The 16,817-nt window shown below is 44.4% G+C and overlaps 1 protein-coding gene across 1 annotated transcript in view; it reads left to right on the top strand.

Annotated features, from left to right (window-relative positions):
* FAT4 (FAT atypical cadherin 4) overlaps window positions 1-9,699 on the top strand; it is a 108,716-nt gene extending 99,017 nt beyond the window's left edge. Inside the window, exons 16-17 of the mRNA XM_071753875.1 lie at window positions 4,160-4,421; window positions 6,161-9,699. Of these exons, the coding sequence (XP_071609976.1) occupies window positions 4,160-4,421; window positions 6,161-8,043 (2,145 nt within the window). The 3' untranslated portion in view covers window positions 8,044-9,699. The remainder of the gene's footprint in view (window positions 1-4,159; window positions 4,422-6,160) is intronic.
* Window positions 9,700-16,817: the final 7,118 nt, after the last annotated feature.

Genomic DNA, 16,817 nt, shown 5'->3' with positions numbered 1-16,817 from the left:
TCCATTACTCTCGCTGTTTCCTTTGTAAAATATTAGGTCTTTAACTGAAGCTAGGCACTGCTCCAGCATCATCCATCTTCTCAACAATTCCCTTGCTGGTTGCCAAGGTATCAGAAGATCTGATGGTTTTGTATCTAATCAGTTTTGACTAGACTCCAAATAGTGACTGGTTTAGGGCCACAGGAGCAGTGTGCATTGCCATATTTCTTATCAGCCTTAAGTTACATTCTACAGAACAAATCATTTCATTATTGTCTTTTTATCGTCTGATTTTTCAGGCCTCGAACCCAGACCCTCCCTAATCTACCAAACAATTGCCAAAAAGTTTTCATTAATTCCTACTGGTGTGGCACATGCTTATCAAACTAGGAAGTGAGGGATAACTTGAATTCATGAGCAATGTCAATAGCAAATTATTTTGAGATTGGAAGCTGAATTGATGCTTTAAATGCCACACAGTTTTAGGTTTTTTGACCCAAAAATTTTATTGCTGCAGCAGTTACCTTCCTCAAGAGAAAGCAATGGTTCAGATCCTGGCTATGACTCAGTCCATTTGCTCATAACTCTAAATGAGCACAGCAGTGATGTTGGCAAGCTCCTTTATTGGGCTGGTGCAAGATCCAAGTTTCCTTGACTGCTGCAAGGCTTTCCAGGTTTTTTTCCCTGAGTTTTAAAGAAACTCGTACAGAAATTCACACTTTCTAAGCTTCGGCCCTGTGGATATTCTTCACCTGGCTGGTCAGAGGCACAGAGCTTTCCTGACGTGCCATTTAAGGAGCAAGTCTGCATGGCTTCCCTGGTGTGTGCTTTTACTGCATCATTTGATAGGGAGTTTCTGCCTCAGTCACATTACCAGATAAGCTCTCATTATTTTCAGTTCTGGAGAGAGAAAAAAAAAACAACAAATACTACTATTTTCTCTCCAGTAGAATTTGCTAGGTCAGCTCCACGAGAGTTATTTTAAAAAAATAAAGAAAGAGTTGCCTTTCCTGGCTAGGAAGCACTGGTGGTGTGTTTACCCAAACAGCCTTTATTATTGTTAATATTGGTGAAGTTATACAAGCAAGCAGAGGGTGTCAAGTCCCAGACCCAGCTGTGCAAGGGCAAAGAGCAGAGCTTTGCCTAGGAACAGATGCAGGAGAGGTAACATCATGGTACTGCTTATTGCCAACAACTTTCAAGATGGACCCTGGTTAGCAAAAGTGTAGTAATTTCAGTGTAATTATTGTGGTGTGGGTTCTGCGTGTCCAGAGCAGGTATCATGGAGAGAACTTCCCTTGGCTCTGGAGCCAACCCACACGTAGGACTCCCTGGTATCCCAGTTCACTCCCAGGGCAGCACATGAGCTTGAGGGACTGGTGTTTACAACTCTCTTGTCAGTCTTCAAAACGGACAAATTTATAGCTTTTTGGGTCTTTTTTAATATATTTGTTAGCCAAAGTGAAAACCTGCAATGTGTTTTTTGATATTAAATCATGCTGGGGAAAACTTACAAGTCCTGTGGGTATTTCCATGCCTCCACATTTTTTTCCTCTAGTAGTTAACTAGTCTTAGTGTAGATGGGTTTGGGGTAAAAGTAGAGAAATGGCAATTAAATCAGATTGCCTACCTTGGTTTATCTGAAAATCTCTGAAATCAGGTGCATAACTGTAGCCCTAAGATCTATGAGTTGTATGAACAGAGAATGTGGATTACACATCACCTCTCTGGAGGATGGGGCTTGGAGCAGCCTGGTCTAGAGGAAGGTGTCCCTGCCCATTGTAGGGAGGGGCTGGACTATATGTCTTTAAAGGTCCCTTCCCACCTGAACCATTCTCTGATTCAACATATTGAGTTGCAGGAATAAATCAGAGTATAATTCATTTAAACGATGTCGGATCCAGTGGGCCATAAATCTGTAAAGGCTGGTGCTCAGGTTTAAGGCAAGTAAGAAGCAGTTTGTTCAATAAAGAAGACTTACAGTATTAGTGAAGTTGGATCATCCTTGTAGTTAGAAACATGTTTGCTTTAGTGGTTAGTTCTTTTTGTTATAATCTACTTGTCAGTTGCCATGCCATTTAAATAAAATCCAGAAATGGATGTTACTTAAATAAAATCCAGAAATGGATGTTACTCAGTACTGTCAGCATCAGCATTTCTTTCAAACTTAGAAATATGTTGTACTTCTAAGGAACCAAGATGACCTTTCTTTATTTTTTCCTGGCTGAAGAAGCCATAGCCTGTTGTCTCTGGAAATCTTATTTTCTGAATGCTGCCTAGTACATTGTTTATCAATCTGTTACCATCAGTCACATGCAATTCTAAAGAAACAGAAATAGAGTTAGAGAGTTATAAATCAGTATGGAAACTCTCAGTTACTGGAGGTAAATAACTCCACAGTTCTTCTCTGATGTGGGATTAGAAGTTACTATTCTATGCTTAGTCTTCCCATAAGCTTAGAGTACATTCTTTGATATGGGATTTTTCTTTTTGCTTGTATAAAGACCAAAATACAAGCTAGCATTATTATGGAACATGAAAGACAAAATGGGATTAACAAAATACAGGCACAAACACATGTATATATTCTGCCCAGTTAATATTTTTATAAAGGTACTTTAGGTAGTGGGAAAAGGTGTTTATTATGTTCCAACAGTCTTCTGTGTGACTGCATTTGCACACGTGGGGTTTTGGGCTGGGTGACAGTTCAGAAAGAAATCACCACGTTTGCCAGGAACAACAGCATCCTATCTTGGAGGGGCAGCTTTACCAAAGAGTCCCTCAAACAATACACTTTCAAATTTTCCAAATTATTGGGTTTATAAATGAAGTGTGTGCACATATTAACCATTGTATTTCTTGATCCAACTGGAATACGTGCTAGATACGTTGGGTTCGGGCTGCTGCCAAGACATGAGCCTGCTCTTACAGACATATTAAAGCTGAGCTGTACAAGCACAGTCCTCAGCTTGCATCACTGAAAAAGTAACTGCAGAGCATTTAAGAGTTTCTGGAAATGAGAGCAGCATTCTTGTAGCTGGTGTGTCACCTCACAGTTCTTCCCAGGTGAACATTATTTTTCCTGGAACAAAGCAGGCGAGGCTGAGGGAGCTTTCAGCAATCCTGGAGCATCGACCTTGCCTGCCCATGCCCCTGCATTCTGCACACTCCTGCTGCAGGTCACACACTGACTGCAGGTGCAGTGAGGAGCACGGAGGGAAACAGTCAGACAGTCAGCTGGTTGGACATGTAGGGCCAAAGGGGCAGAATATGGACAAAAACCTGTGACAAGTTGCAGAGCCCTCCCGTGTGAGGTGACTGCATGTTGTATGCCCGCAGGAAGCCAGCTCGGAGCCCTGTGCAGTGTATCAGAGGCTGGCAGGTTTGGATGTTGGAGGTTTTTTTAAACTCCTAGATCTTAAATGCAGAATTTGCCCTGATCTCGTTTTGGGATCATTTACTACTGAGCTAATAAGAGAAGAGGTTTGAAATCCTGCATCTCATGATTCAGGAGAACTCTGAGGCGTCGTTCCGAGAGGGAAAGCCAAAAACTTTTCATTAAATTTAATAGTACTTTTTTTTTTTTTTTTTTTTTTTGCTTAACAGCTCACAAGTTTTAAAGCGATTTGCTCAAGAAAGCACCATTTGAAAATTCCCCCAAAATAATACACTTTGCAAGTCTTCAGAAAGGTTTCATGCAAACAATTATTTTTCTGAAAAATGCAGATTAGCAACAGTCCTGCCATGCTGTATGTGTTCCTATAGTCTGCCATGGTGAAAATGAGATGCCAGTTTTTAGAGCAAGGACAACATCTGCTTACTCTGCAGAGCATTTTCCACACTTCTACTGAAGAGTGAGGAAGAATTCTTTGATTGGTTAAAATGTTTTGTCACGTCCGTGCCCTATTACTGGACTCTCACTACGTTTTTCTTGTGTAAGAGTAGCCAGAGGATTGTAGCCCTAAGTTTTCTACAGATGCAACGAGGTATTTAATTGCAGCTAATTTTTTTGCACTGAATAATTAATGTAGTGTCAGTACAAAACAATTTTCTGGGGGGAAGTACCCCGAGGCTCCCTGTTACCACCAAAGCCACGCGTTAGTGCTGCCCGACTAGGAGGCATTACAGTGGTGATGTGTGAATGGTTTTAAAATTCTGCATTTCACTGCTTCCTGACCAGATAAAAGGTGGGAAAGTGCATTACATATCGGATGCTGGCATTGCTGGGAAGGTGGAAAGGACTGTCCCTGAGGTGTATGCTGCAGATGGGCAGTGGCACTCGGTGCTCCTCCAGAAGAACGGCTCCGCTACCATCCTGGCCGTGGACAGGACTCACACCAGAGACATTCCCCATCCCACGCAGGACTTCGGTGGACTGAACGTTCTCACAATCTCTTTGGGAGGAATCCCATCAAGCCAACCATTCAAGAGCACAGTCGCAGGTGATTTTTATTATTTTTTCTAAATAAGATGTCCATAAGTGGATTTCAGCATACAGAGGGTCTCAAGGGCTGCAGAATACGCTGTAATTCTTGATTAGTAACTCATGTACTTCTGTGCTTTGCCAGGAAAACTGCAAACTGAATGAGTAAGGGTTGCAGACTTTGTTTCTCTAATACATGTTGCAGCCTTGTTGTTTCCAAAGCAGGCACTCCATCTGCAGGGCTTTTTGGAGGCAGGAGGGTGGATTTGCTTGTCTGCAAATCACTAGCTGCAATTTAGTTCTGCTCATCGAGAAGAAAAGATCTTCACCTAGATCAGAACCTGGAAGATCAAGGGAAACTTTGTACCTGAGTAAAAATGCTAAACAAGAACTTCATCTCTTTAGGGGTTTGGTAGTTACTGCAGGATTCAGCCTGACTTTAACACAATAAAAATATTTTCTGAAACTCCAACTTCCTCCAGCTTTATCCTGCTGTCAGATAAAGAATAGGATTTATTTCTGAGCAACAGAAACCAAGGATAATAGTGAGCCACCCTCTGACCAACATCTAGCTGATAAGAAGTAAATCAGTTTCCCTGAAGAGTTAAAGCAACTGTCTTACACCCTGGCAGATGCAGAAGATTACATTTATTTGATATCATTCCCCCAGTGATAAGTAAAGATGGAAGTGGTTTTTAGCTACACACTGAGACACTACGGGCAGTGCAGGCACAGGTTGCACAAAGCTTTTATATTTAAATCTTCCCGACTTCAAGAATTGTGACCAGATAAAAGATCTTTGAGTGGAGCATTCTGAATCTGTTTGAAATGCAGTACAGAAACATATGGATGCTGTGCTGACCTTTACCCTTTTTACATGTATGTTTTATGAGCAGTGTGTGCGTGGAAAAACCAGAGGCTTTTAGCAAAGCTAGAACAAAGAAAACTGAGGACTCTGACTTCTCGCCCTGCCTGATGCTGTGGCAGGCAAATTAGGAGTGTCTGGCTTCCATTAGGAATGCACAATCCAGAATCTCCTATTCATATGATTTTATTTTATTTTAATAGTGGATTACATTGTGTATGACATACCAAGGCTTTACAAGGGGGAGATATAAAACTCTGCATGAACTCAGTGAGTCAAAAATATCTGTAGCACTGTTAGAGACAGATAGAAACAGAGAGAGTGATGATACCAGGGCTGGGAAGCTGGCACATCCAGTAACATTTCCAAACCTGGGGATAAAATCCCAATTGCTCTTTATCACATCAGTGCTGCCAGGGCCCACCAAGCATGAGGTAAGGGAATTGGCCATTGTGCCTGGGTTCCCATCTGAACCTCAGTCCTCCATTTCCTTTTTGTTTGGGAATGTTGTAAAAGGAGAAAATGAAAATATAAAGTAACGCTGAAAGAAAATGCTTCTCTTTCAGAATGGAAATAATAAAGAAATAGCATGCTTGCACAGCTTAGGGGCTCTTTCATGTCCCTTTGCACCACGACTTGCCTCTCTCAGTGAAATGTATGTGATATTCTACCCACTCCTGTTTCGTTTCTGACATCAGAGGGTGTTCAAATTTTAAAACAACACACTTTGAAAACCAGAAATCTGTAGTAAATATCATCTCAAAAACTGGGTTAATGGTTGGTGATCTCAAAGGCCCTTTTAAACCAAAACAATTCTATGGCTGATGGTCAGAGTGTCTTTGACCTCTGCTGGCCGTGCAGGTCCTGACACTGACTACTGCTTGTCCTCCTAGGCTTCGATGGCTGCATTTCCTTCCTCAAGTACGGTGGGGAGAGCCTCCCCTTCTCCGGCCAGCACAGCCTCGCCACGCTCTCCAGAACCGACCCTTCGGTGAAGATCGGCTGCCGCGGCCCCAACGTCTGTGCCAGCAGCCCCTGCTGGGGGGACCTGCTCTGCATCAACCAGTGGTACTCCTACCAGTGCGTCCCGCCGGGCGCCTGTGCCTCCAGCCCCTGCCAGAACGGGGGCAGCTGCGAGCCCGGGGCTCACGGGGGCTTCACCTGCAGCTGCCCCGAGGCCTACACGGGCCGGACGTGCCGGACGGTGGTGGCGTGCCTGGGGGTCTCCTGCGCCCCGGGACACGAGTGTAGGGCGGGGATCAGCGGTGGCCACGTCTGCCTGCCCTCCCCGCACCCTCCAGAGCTCTCCCTGCCCCTCTGGGCCGTGCCGGCCATCGTGGGCAGCTGTGCCACGGTCCTGGCGCTGCTGGTCCTCAGCCTCATCCTCTGCAACCAGTGCCGGGGCAAGAAGTCCAAAGCCCCCAAGGAGAAGAAAACGAAGGAGAAGAAGAAGAAAGGGAGCGAGAATGTGGCGTTCGACGACCCCGACAACATCCCGCCCTACGGCGACGACATGACCGTCAGGAAGCAGCCCGAAGGGAACCCGAAGCCCGACATCATCGAGAGAGAAAACCCTTATCTCATCTATGACGAAACCGACCTCCCGCACGCCCCGGAGACCATCCCCAGCGCCCCCCTGGCCTCCCCCGAGCCCGAGATCGAGCACTACGACATCGACAACGCCAGCAGCATCGCCCCCTCGGACGCTGACATCATCCAGCACTACAAGCAGTTCCGGAGCCACACGCCCAAGTTCTCCATCCAGAGGCACAGCCCGTTGGGCTTTGCCCGGCAGTCCCCCATGCCCCTGGGGGCCAGCAGCTTGACCTACCAGCCCGCCTACGGGCAGGGCTTGAGGACGAGCTCTTTGAGCCACTCCGCCTGCCCCACTCCCAACCCCCTGTCTCGGCACAGCCCCGCGCCCTTCTCCAAATCCTCCACTTTCTACAGGCACAGCCCGGCCAGGGAGCTGCACCTGGCCATCAGGGAGGGGAGCACCATGGAGATGCACAGCGATGTCTGCCAGCCTGGCATCTTCAACTACGCCACTCGGCTGGGGAGGAGGAGTAAGAGCCCGCAGACCATGGCGAGCCACGGCTCCCGGCCGGGCAGCCGCCTGAAGCAGCCCATCGGGCAGATCCCTCTGGAGACTGCTCCTCCGGTGGGACTCTCCATCGAGGAGGTGGAGAGACTGAACACCCCTCGGCCCAGAAACCCCAGCATCTGCAGCGCGGACCACGGCCGCTCCTCCTCTGAGGAGGACTGCAGGAGGCCTCTGTCCCGGACCAGGAACCCAGCCGATGGGATCCCTGCCCCCGAGTCCTCCTCTGACAGCGACTCCCACGAGTCCTTCACCTGTTCAGAGATGGAGTACGACAGGGATAAGCCCATAGCCTACACCTCCAGGATGCCCAAGTTGTCCCAAGTCAACGAGTCCGACGCGGATGACGAGGACAACTACGGTGCCAGGCTGAAGCCCCGGCGGTACCCCGGGCGCCGAGGGGAGGGGGGACCAGTGGGGGCACAGGCCACCAACACCACCACCACCACCACCAGTGCTGGGGAGAGCTCCTTGCCCGTCAAGCTGGGGCAGCAAGCAGGAACCTTCAACTGGGACAACCTCTTGAACTGGGGCCCGGGCTTCGGGCATTACGTGGACGTTTTCAAGGATTTGGCATCGCTTCCCGAAAAAACAGCAGCAGCAGTGGGTGAGGATGGCAAAGGTGGTACAGTGAAACCCGTTCCCAAGGATGGGGAGGCAGAACAGTATGTATAGGCTTTACCTCCTGGTAGTGCCACAGGGACCAGTCAAACCATTATATGGTTGTAGAAAAGCAAAGGTCAGCATTCAAAGCCCGGGCCAGTTTGGTTGGAGGAGACTTTAAAAATAATAACCATTATGCTGCTGAAAGAGACTTAAAACGTTTTTAATTTAATTATGCTTGGATGAATTTATTTCTCCTGCATGCATTGTATTTGAGAAGGAGATATTCGGCATGCAGCCTTTGGAAGGGGTTTCCTATTTACCATTGTTTGGTTTGTGATTCTTAAATTAATAATGCTTCGTTCCGAAAAATGAACTAATTTTTTATTTTTTTTTTTACTTGTGAAGGATGTGCATATTGTCTCCAGCTACTAACATGTTTTACGATGCAAGAGTATTGAGGATTTAATTTTCCTTAAGAAGTGCATAGAAGAAGAATGGTGAATGAAGGAATTACAGTAGTAAGGTGTCTCAGAAACCGTAGTTACCATATCCTGCAGTTGCTCACATGATGGATGTGATGAAATCAGCTTGAATTATTGCTGGCAACAGTGCTGTAAGTCTTATTCCATACAAGAGGTGCTAGAAGCAGCTCAGCCAGTCAGCACTTTAGGAGTTTTTGTTCTTTTCAGCTTCTTTTTGTTTGGGGGATTTTCTTTTTGTTTTCCTTGTTTTGGTTTAGTTTGTTTCTTTTTTTTTTTCCTTTTTCTTTTTTTCTTTTTTTCTTTTTTTTTTTTTTTTTTTTTTTTTTTGTGGGGTAAGAGGGGATTGCTTGTTTTGTTTTTTGACAAAGTTGTGTGAGAGCTTCTGAATCTCTACAAAATATTTTGGGATGCTTAATCCTGGTCCCTGCCCAGCCCCCTCAGTGCTTCCAGCAGGAGGGGAGTGATAGATGCTTGTCAGGAGGATTGGCTTGTGGCAGCAGCAGGATCAGCAGAAATAAGAGGAAAAAAAACCCCAAAACCTTGATTTCCACATCTCTTGGCCTCTCATCTCTGCTCTGCTGCTGCTGCTGCTGCAGTTTGGGCTTCCCCCCAGGTTTCATTTTCCCAGCTGTGCTCTGGAAAGGTAGGAATTACACTCCCCTGCCTCACAGGGCTGTGGTGAGGACTCCTTAGTTAAATGATCTGAAGTGCTTAGGCATTATAAAGCACTATAATAAGTATTATCATAATTATTATTAAAGCACTGCCTAGCCTTGATGACCTTGAAGTGGCATTTTCTGCATTATATGATTTTCTATGTTGGAAACTTTGAAGAATTATTTATTGTATAGAAAATTACTGCACTCTAGCATTTTGGAGCGGATATGAGGGAAAACTACTTGTAGATTCATTAATGTAGCTTACTATTTGTCCCAAATCCCCTAAAGTTTTAGGTAAAGTAGAACCTCACAAAGTCCTTACATCTTCATGCAGATCTGATGAACCTATCGTACTGTGTAAAAACTTCAATTTTTTTTTTTTTTTTTTACCTAAGCTGTGTTTTTATATCAATATTTTCCTATGCTGAATAGTTTTCTTACTTTCAGGGAAGGTAAGAAAAATACTTTTTTTACATTTGTTACTTATGTAACATCCATATTTTTCACATTTTGATAAAATTGTAACATACTGTATGCTTTCTACCTGTAAATGCCAATAATAGAATTAAAATATTTATTTAAAATCTTTAGTGTGTGTCATTGGAAACCCTTCATCTCCTCTCTCTCTAATTCCCACTTCTTGATCTTTATTTTGGGGCTCTTTTTAATCAGGAAGTGGGCTTTCAGAGTAAGGTGATGTAGTATTATGCATTCAGAGATGATTCCCAGCTAAGTATTGCTGTGGAAATTAAACTGAGCTTTCTGCAGTCCCACTGAGTCCAGTCCAGTTGTCACTTTTAAAGGAGTGACTTCCACAAAAAAATAAAGAGCCAGCAGGCTCCACCTGGCTCTGGAAGACAGGAAGGAGATGGTACTGGGATGTTGTTGGACATAAAATAATGTCCAAAATACCAAATCTGCTTTCAGATTTCAAATAAAAGTGCATTTTATTCCATGGTGGTTTATTTCTAGCAACTGGGCTTCCATTTGGTAACAAAGACTTCCACCTTGATTCAAAGCTGAGGCTTTCCAGCACACAGAGAGTTGGGAGTGTGAGAACAAGAGTTTTCTTTAATAAAGCAGCAGCCAAACAATAAATAACTGCATTCTTCTGTGTTTATAAGAGAGTAAATCAAACTTAGACAGCTTGCAGAGAGTGGAGAAGTTAAGGCTGCAGGCGAGAGGTGAGTTCTGGGGTTACACTTTGAATTAGTGCTGTTTTGTTTAAAGAACTTAGGAAAAGAATAACAACTCAAGGAGGTTTTTTTCTCTGTTACTCATGTTTTAGGGGGTTTTGGCCAGCTTGTGTCAGAATCAGCAATGAGGAGCTGGCTCTTTTTGGCTTAAAGTGCTGCCAACTTTAATAGTTGCCACACAATAGTGAAAAGATAAGAGGCCAGAGCAGCCCACATTTGCATGATAAGTAGTTTCATCTGAAATAACAGGAGATCCACAAAATATTTTGGAGTCTGAGAAGCTGCTGTAATTAAACATCTGTTAAAAAGCTGTATGTTTAGTTTGAATATTATCCTTTAATATAAACTGTACCACATCCAAGCAGCGATTCTAATAGCACATGAAAACTTTAACAAATGAAATCTTTTAAATGTAACACCAAACATATTGAGAACTGCATGATGCCAGTTCAGCATTCGGAGATTATCAGAAAGTTTTGTTAAAGGGAAATAATGTGCAATGTGGACTTTAAAAAAAGCTAAGTCACAACCTTACTTCAGTTTGCAGCTTATGTTCTCATGCATTCCTCTAAATTTTGGTGCTTTCTATGATAGATAAAATAATATTTTACTCAATTCCTTGTTTCCCCATTTCTGGAAAGCATAGTGGTGTGTTTGATGCTTGAATATAAGATCCATTTCTGCCTTTTTTGTTTGGTTTTTTAAAAATTCTTTCATGATGAGCATCAGGAAAGGGCTCCAAGTGAATCGTGTGAAACAATCATCCAAAGTTAGCAGAGTTGTGAGGAGTGAGCTGCACATTTTCACTGGCTCATCATTGGAACTGCACGGTCCTGTCTAAAGCTCTGGGATGTATTATAGGTCACAGCTATGTGGGAAGGAAACACAGAAGCCTCTCATGTCAGCAATTGGACTGAGTGACCCATCTTTCTGCCAGAGAAATCCTGTAATTTCTGTTAAGAGATAAATGATACATTAAATCTAGATTTTTCTGATGCAAGACTTTCCAATAATTTTCATCGAAGTTATAGAATTTGAAAAAAATTAATAGACACTGCCTTAAAAAGTAACACAAAGGCCCACTCTGGTGGAAACATCCCCCACTGACAAGCAGACTGAATAAATGCTGCAGACCACAACCTGTGCCAGGGATTATCAGCTGGAAGTGCAAAATCCACCTGGAGCCACGACTCCCACCTGGAAATGAGGAGGTTTGGGGTGGGAGGGAGAGGTTTGATCTCACTGATGCCTGAGGAAACAGAAGCTGGAGCTGCCACTTTGCAGAGGTGCACCACAAAAGGAGCTGCCAGGGGCTGTAAGGCAAATTCCATTTTTTCAGTCAGCTCCTCCAGGTAACCACCTGAGGTGCCCCTGAGATGATGGATTGAGTGCTTTTACTGATCACCTGCTGGGCTGCTTTGAGAGTACTTTCTTTTTTCTTTTTGTAAGTCATATTTCTGAAGCATGGGATTCAAATGATTAATATTATTCTTCAGTGTCAGTAATTTTAAAAAGTTGCCATGTAAATGCCACTTCCTTAACTGAAATCCATGAAAGACTCCTAATTATTGTTTTCTGTTGTGGATATTCCTTTGAAAATTGACAAAATGAGGAGAAAAAGACGATTAGGATAAAAGGTTGCTGTTTTTTGAAGTAGGACTAAAGGAAGGAGAAAGTGAAAAACTCAGTCTCTGCTTTCTTTTCCCTGCTACTGTTTTACTGTTCACCCTTTTATCTCTTCCCATGTCCATCCACGTGTTCATTCAATAATCTTTGCTGTGTGCAGTCAGTGCTTGGTTCCCCCCTGAGTGCTCACTCTGGTTTTCTATAGATGGCACTTAATGAGGGTGTCTGGCAGCAAGAGCTCAGGTTGCCACTGGGCATGGCAGCCTCTCCTTTTTTGAAAAGCTGGGAATCTGCACTCAATTGGCCTTCCCTATATTGTGTGTGAACCTCACCTTTCATTCAGCCACGCTTCACAAGAACTTCCAGCAAACAAGTCTAGTTGGATTCTTGGTCTTTTTTTACAGCCTTTTTTCCAGTGAGGTCCAGGCTTCATCATCCCCCTGCACTGAGCTGATCAGCAGATTGTGTTTCTAAATTGGATTTTGTATTTAAAAGTACTTTTACCTCTGGTTTCCACAAAGCAAATTATCAGCAGTGTCACTCTTGGTTTTTATGGTTGTATTTCACACAGAGTGAATAAATAGTTCTGGCATAGTGGCAGGTGAATTTCTCAACAACTTCTAAATGTAAGGGGAAGAGTCTACAGAAAGTTTGTGCCAGAAGGTTTGGCAAGCTGCTAAAGCAAAGCCACAGGGCATTTCAGTTGACTGCAGTTTCCACTGGGAAGAAAATAGTGACCAGGGTGCCTGCTGCTAGTGATGAAAATCCTCCTGAAGAGCCACCATGGTCCCTGTCAGGTGGAGGGAGCAGCAGCAGAACAGAGAAGGCTGTAAGGGAAGGAAAATTTTATATATTTTTCCCAAGGACCTCCACCCACATTGAATACCCTCCTTGTCATGGTCAGCATACACAAGGAGACAGTTCAGGTCTGAGGTCAGCATCTGTTTTGTAGCCTGAAGAACACAGAGGATGGTGTGATGTGCACACATCATGTACACGGCCCAACATGTGTGTGTAGACAGTCATGAACACTGGTTTCCATATGGCAATTAATACCTGCAAATTTGCATGGCTGAGACACAGATTAGTGCCCCCCCCCAGTAATAAAAAATTAAGCCACTGTTCAATATAATTCTGCTGATATTCTTAAAATACTGTGACTCCTTATGCAGCCTGTCAGACAAGGAGTAGGGAAAATAAACAGGTCCCTATCTTCCCATTTGTTGGTTTATTTCCCTTGAGTCTTTTGAAAAACAGAGTCTGAGCTAGTAATTAGTGCTTGTTCTTTCATATCTTGTGCAATTAGCTGAAAGAGAAAATTAGAGAATAGGAAATAAGCATTAATATAAAAGCCAAACAGTAATATAGAAGAACAGACACCAGAAGAGAAATGGGCATTGTTGAGTCATTCAAAAAGCACACTTTGGTGAAATGATGTAGAAGACTTCCAAATATGCACTGTAATTTCCTTTAAAATACATCTCCTTCTTAATAATGTGAGCCTTTATTAAAACAGTTTGTTAAACCTTGGCAAAGATACGATGTGACAGCATCATTTTATAAGAATTCCTTCTACTTTGCAATGAGCTAAGCAAGACCTGGAATGGTTTGTCTCTTAAAACAGCTGCTGGTAACCATATTATAAGGCAAGAGGAGCATTTTTAAATAATATTTTTACACCTATAGAATTAATTGCTCTCACGAAACAGGCTGGACTTTGTAGAGCTCTGTAACTCCACGTGGCAGAAAATACCATTTTTGTTGCAGGGATAAGGCTGGTGACAACTTTGAGGATGGGGGTTACAACTGAGACTGGGAAGTAGGATTTGTTTGAGACTGAATCCAAGCTGAAAGCACTTAAAGGTAACAGCACATAAGAATGCAGTCCTTTGAAAACCAGAAATTAATCTATCTGATCTCCAGGCACACCCCAGTGTTTCAGCAATTGGATCATGAATTGCCATGAATCCATGGATCTCTGGATCTTTGTCATGGGAAATTAACTTGGTTTGGGTTTAAGCAACATTCAATACTCTGAAGGAAGAAGTGGAGTATGAAAAGTCTGTAATTGTGTCCATTTTTCTTTTTTCTCTCCATTAAATAGTTAGACATGTAGATATCTAAACTGTTCTGCTCCTGCAGGACACGATGTCCTGGGTTTTTAATGGGACTTCCCTGCAGCTAGTTTAGGAGTCTGGGGCTGCAGGGTTTTCACACTTATAAATGAACTTTATGACCTTTGTAGACTACAGAGAGTTTTTAATCTGGCAAATGTCAGTGACAAGAAAAAAGCTGTGCTAAAACAGCTAAGAGAACTCTTTCCAATTTGTCTCATCAGCATTTCTCTGCCCTTTGGCAGGAGACACTGTCACAGAAGAAGTTTATAGTGCCTGAAAAACAAATGTAGTAAGGAAAACTATAGACAAGCAACAGGTTATCAAGGTAAAATCTGCCCTAAATGAATGTTTTTATTAAGATCTAGTAGTGCAGGTTTCTGGGTCTGACTGCCTCAGGCTGCTTTTTGTGTTTGAAGGGCTGAGAGTCCTGGGGAAAACTGGACCCTCCTCACTTTTGGTGAGTTATGGCAGTTGGGGAGCTGACTCTTTGTGGTAAGCTAAGGACAGAACAGGACCCCAAACATCTGTGAGTAGACTTCTGTCCCCTCAGTGACACCTGTGGCTTCCTGAGCTGGCCAGTCTGGGGGAAGCTCATTAGCCAAAGCTCATTAGCCAAAGCTCATTAGCCAAAGCAGATGCTCCTTCCACAGGTACGCAGGGCCTGGCCTCCCACCCATGCACAGAGCCATGGGCTGCACAAAGTGCCAACTCCAATCCATAAACTTCCCCTTGGCAATTCCCAGTGCACACACAGCAGGCATTCCCTGCTAATTAACCAGCACTCTGCCCAACATCTGCCTGCCCACCTTTGGCCAGAGGGATCAGAGCATTGCTGGGCTGGCTGTGCCCTCACGGACTGCCCAGCAACCCCACCTCTCAGCCTGGATGCACAGCAGAGCTGCTGCAGCCCCCTGAGCATCACTGGCCCTAAGCAAATTGGACTCAAACAAGGTGGCCAGCCTCTTGTACTACCTAGAAAATACTTTATTTCTCTAATAACGATTGTTTGTTTTATTTATTCTATGCCTTTGACTTGAAAGTATAATGTGGAAGACATCAAGGGATGGGGTAAACAGCATCTGAAGCACACAGAGCCTCAGCTGTGGGTCCAGTGGTGGTGATGTGATATTTGATGTCTGATAACACTTCCATAGCTCCACTGAGTTGCCTCCTTAGATGTCTAAGGATTAATCCTCCCATCTGCCCCCAGCCCTGCTCTGTGTTTTATACACCTACAGCTGTAGGACATCTGCTGTGACAGAAGATTCTACACAAATAAGATGTTAATGTAAAAAATATTATTTACATTACCTAAAACGAGAGCTGTTAGGGAAACATCCAAGGGGCTGTGTATCTTTCCTGGGATGGCTGGACAGAGGTTACTAAACAAAAAGCAGCAGGCATCCTAATGTTTGCAAGGGGTCCTTTACATCCTTGTAAACTCTTAAGAGTTCTGTGGAAAAATTATTTAAGGTTCCTTTTACACAGCCCTTTGTGGTCCTCATTGTTCTGCTGTACTCTTCTTTCTTCCTCTTCTAGTGGCTTCTTCCCCAGTTTATTGAGGCTTCAGAATGATTGGGAGGGTCACACACAGCTTCCAGGTGACCTTTCAGACTGGCAAAATCCACATGGAGGGTGGGGAGAAATCTTTGTCCACCTTTGAAAGGTTTCAGCTGCCCGTGTGAGCCTTTCCTTTTGTTTTTCTTTCTCCTGGACTCAATTTGGTGCCACAGCAGTCAGTCAGCACACAGACCTGGACTGGGTTTAATCATTTTTGGTTACTTGATGCCACTGGCACTGTGCCATCCCTGCAGGGATTCAGGCCATACAACCCCATTGCCAGAGGACACGGGTGACCTGAACACAACGATTTGACCAAGGTTATGCAAACCCCAGTGCCAGTGGGAGGATCTGAGCCAGTTTCCCAGCTCAGGGATCATTAAAAGCACCAGCTTCTGAGTTCTCCCACCCAGCACTGAGCTGTGAGGCTGTGGAAGGTGAGCAGCCCTCCCCTGCCCAGCTGCACCCAGAGCCTGCACTGCTCTGATGCTGCAGGAAAGCTTCAGCAAAGTCACCTGGGGGCTGGCTGGCCCTTCTTCTTGGTTGTGCTGTCCTCACATCTGGACATGGGCAGTAGGCAAGGAGTTGCTCTTGGTTGTGATCCCTTTTGCTCCAGGGAAAGCAGTCTCTGAGTTCACCAGCCCTTGGTGCTGGTACAGCAAGCAGCACCATGCCATGTCAGCAGTGCAAGAGGAACACATCAAACCAGCAAGTTATTTGTGGCTGGATGTTTGTTTCATGACTCCTTTGTCACTCAGCCACTCTTCTCTTTATCATGGTTTTTTCTTTCCTGCTAAACCACTCTGACATATTTTCCACTCTCTACGTCACCCAAGATTACTGCCCTGGGAGCAGCTGTGGTAGGACACATTCCTTCCCCTTTATCCATGATTTTGGACATTTACAGCAAGGGGACAGCCCCTCAGAGTGTGACTGGGTGCTCCTGGGGCTCAGACATCACCTTGCTGCTCCCTGGCATCTCTGCTGCTGGGGGTGTAACCCAGTGCTCTGTGCTCCCCACGGAGTCAAAGCAAAACCAAAAGATAAGCAGGAGCAAAGCTGTGAGATCTGCTTCTGGGGCAAGGTGCCAGAGTCTGGTGAGACCATGCTATGTTGGGGAGATGTTCTGTTGCTCATACAAAGTCTGACCAGCTCCGAATGATTTCAGTCCCACGTGGTCAGATCTTTAAACTTCCATAAGGT

Source organism: Heliangelus exortis, chromosome 10, assembly GCF_036169615.1.
Source record: "Heliangelus exortis chromosome 10, bHelExo1.hap1, whole genome shotgun sequence".
Classification (NCBI taxonomy): Eukaryota; Metazoa; Chordata; class Aves; order Apodiformes; family Trochilidae; genus Heliangelus; species Heliangelus exortis.
The sequence above is the reverse complement of the archived record's forward strand: the minus strand, read 5'-3'. Positions and strand labels throughout refer to the sequence as shown.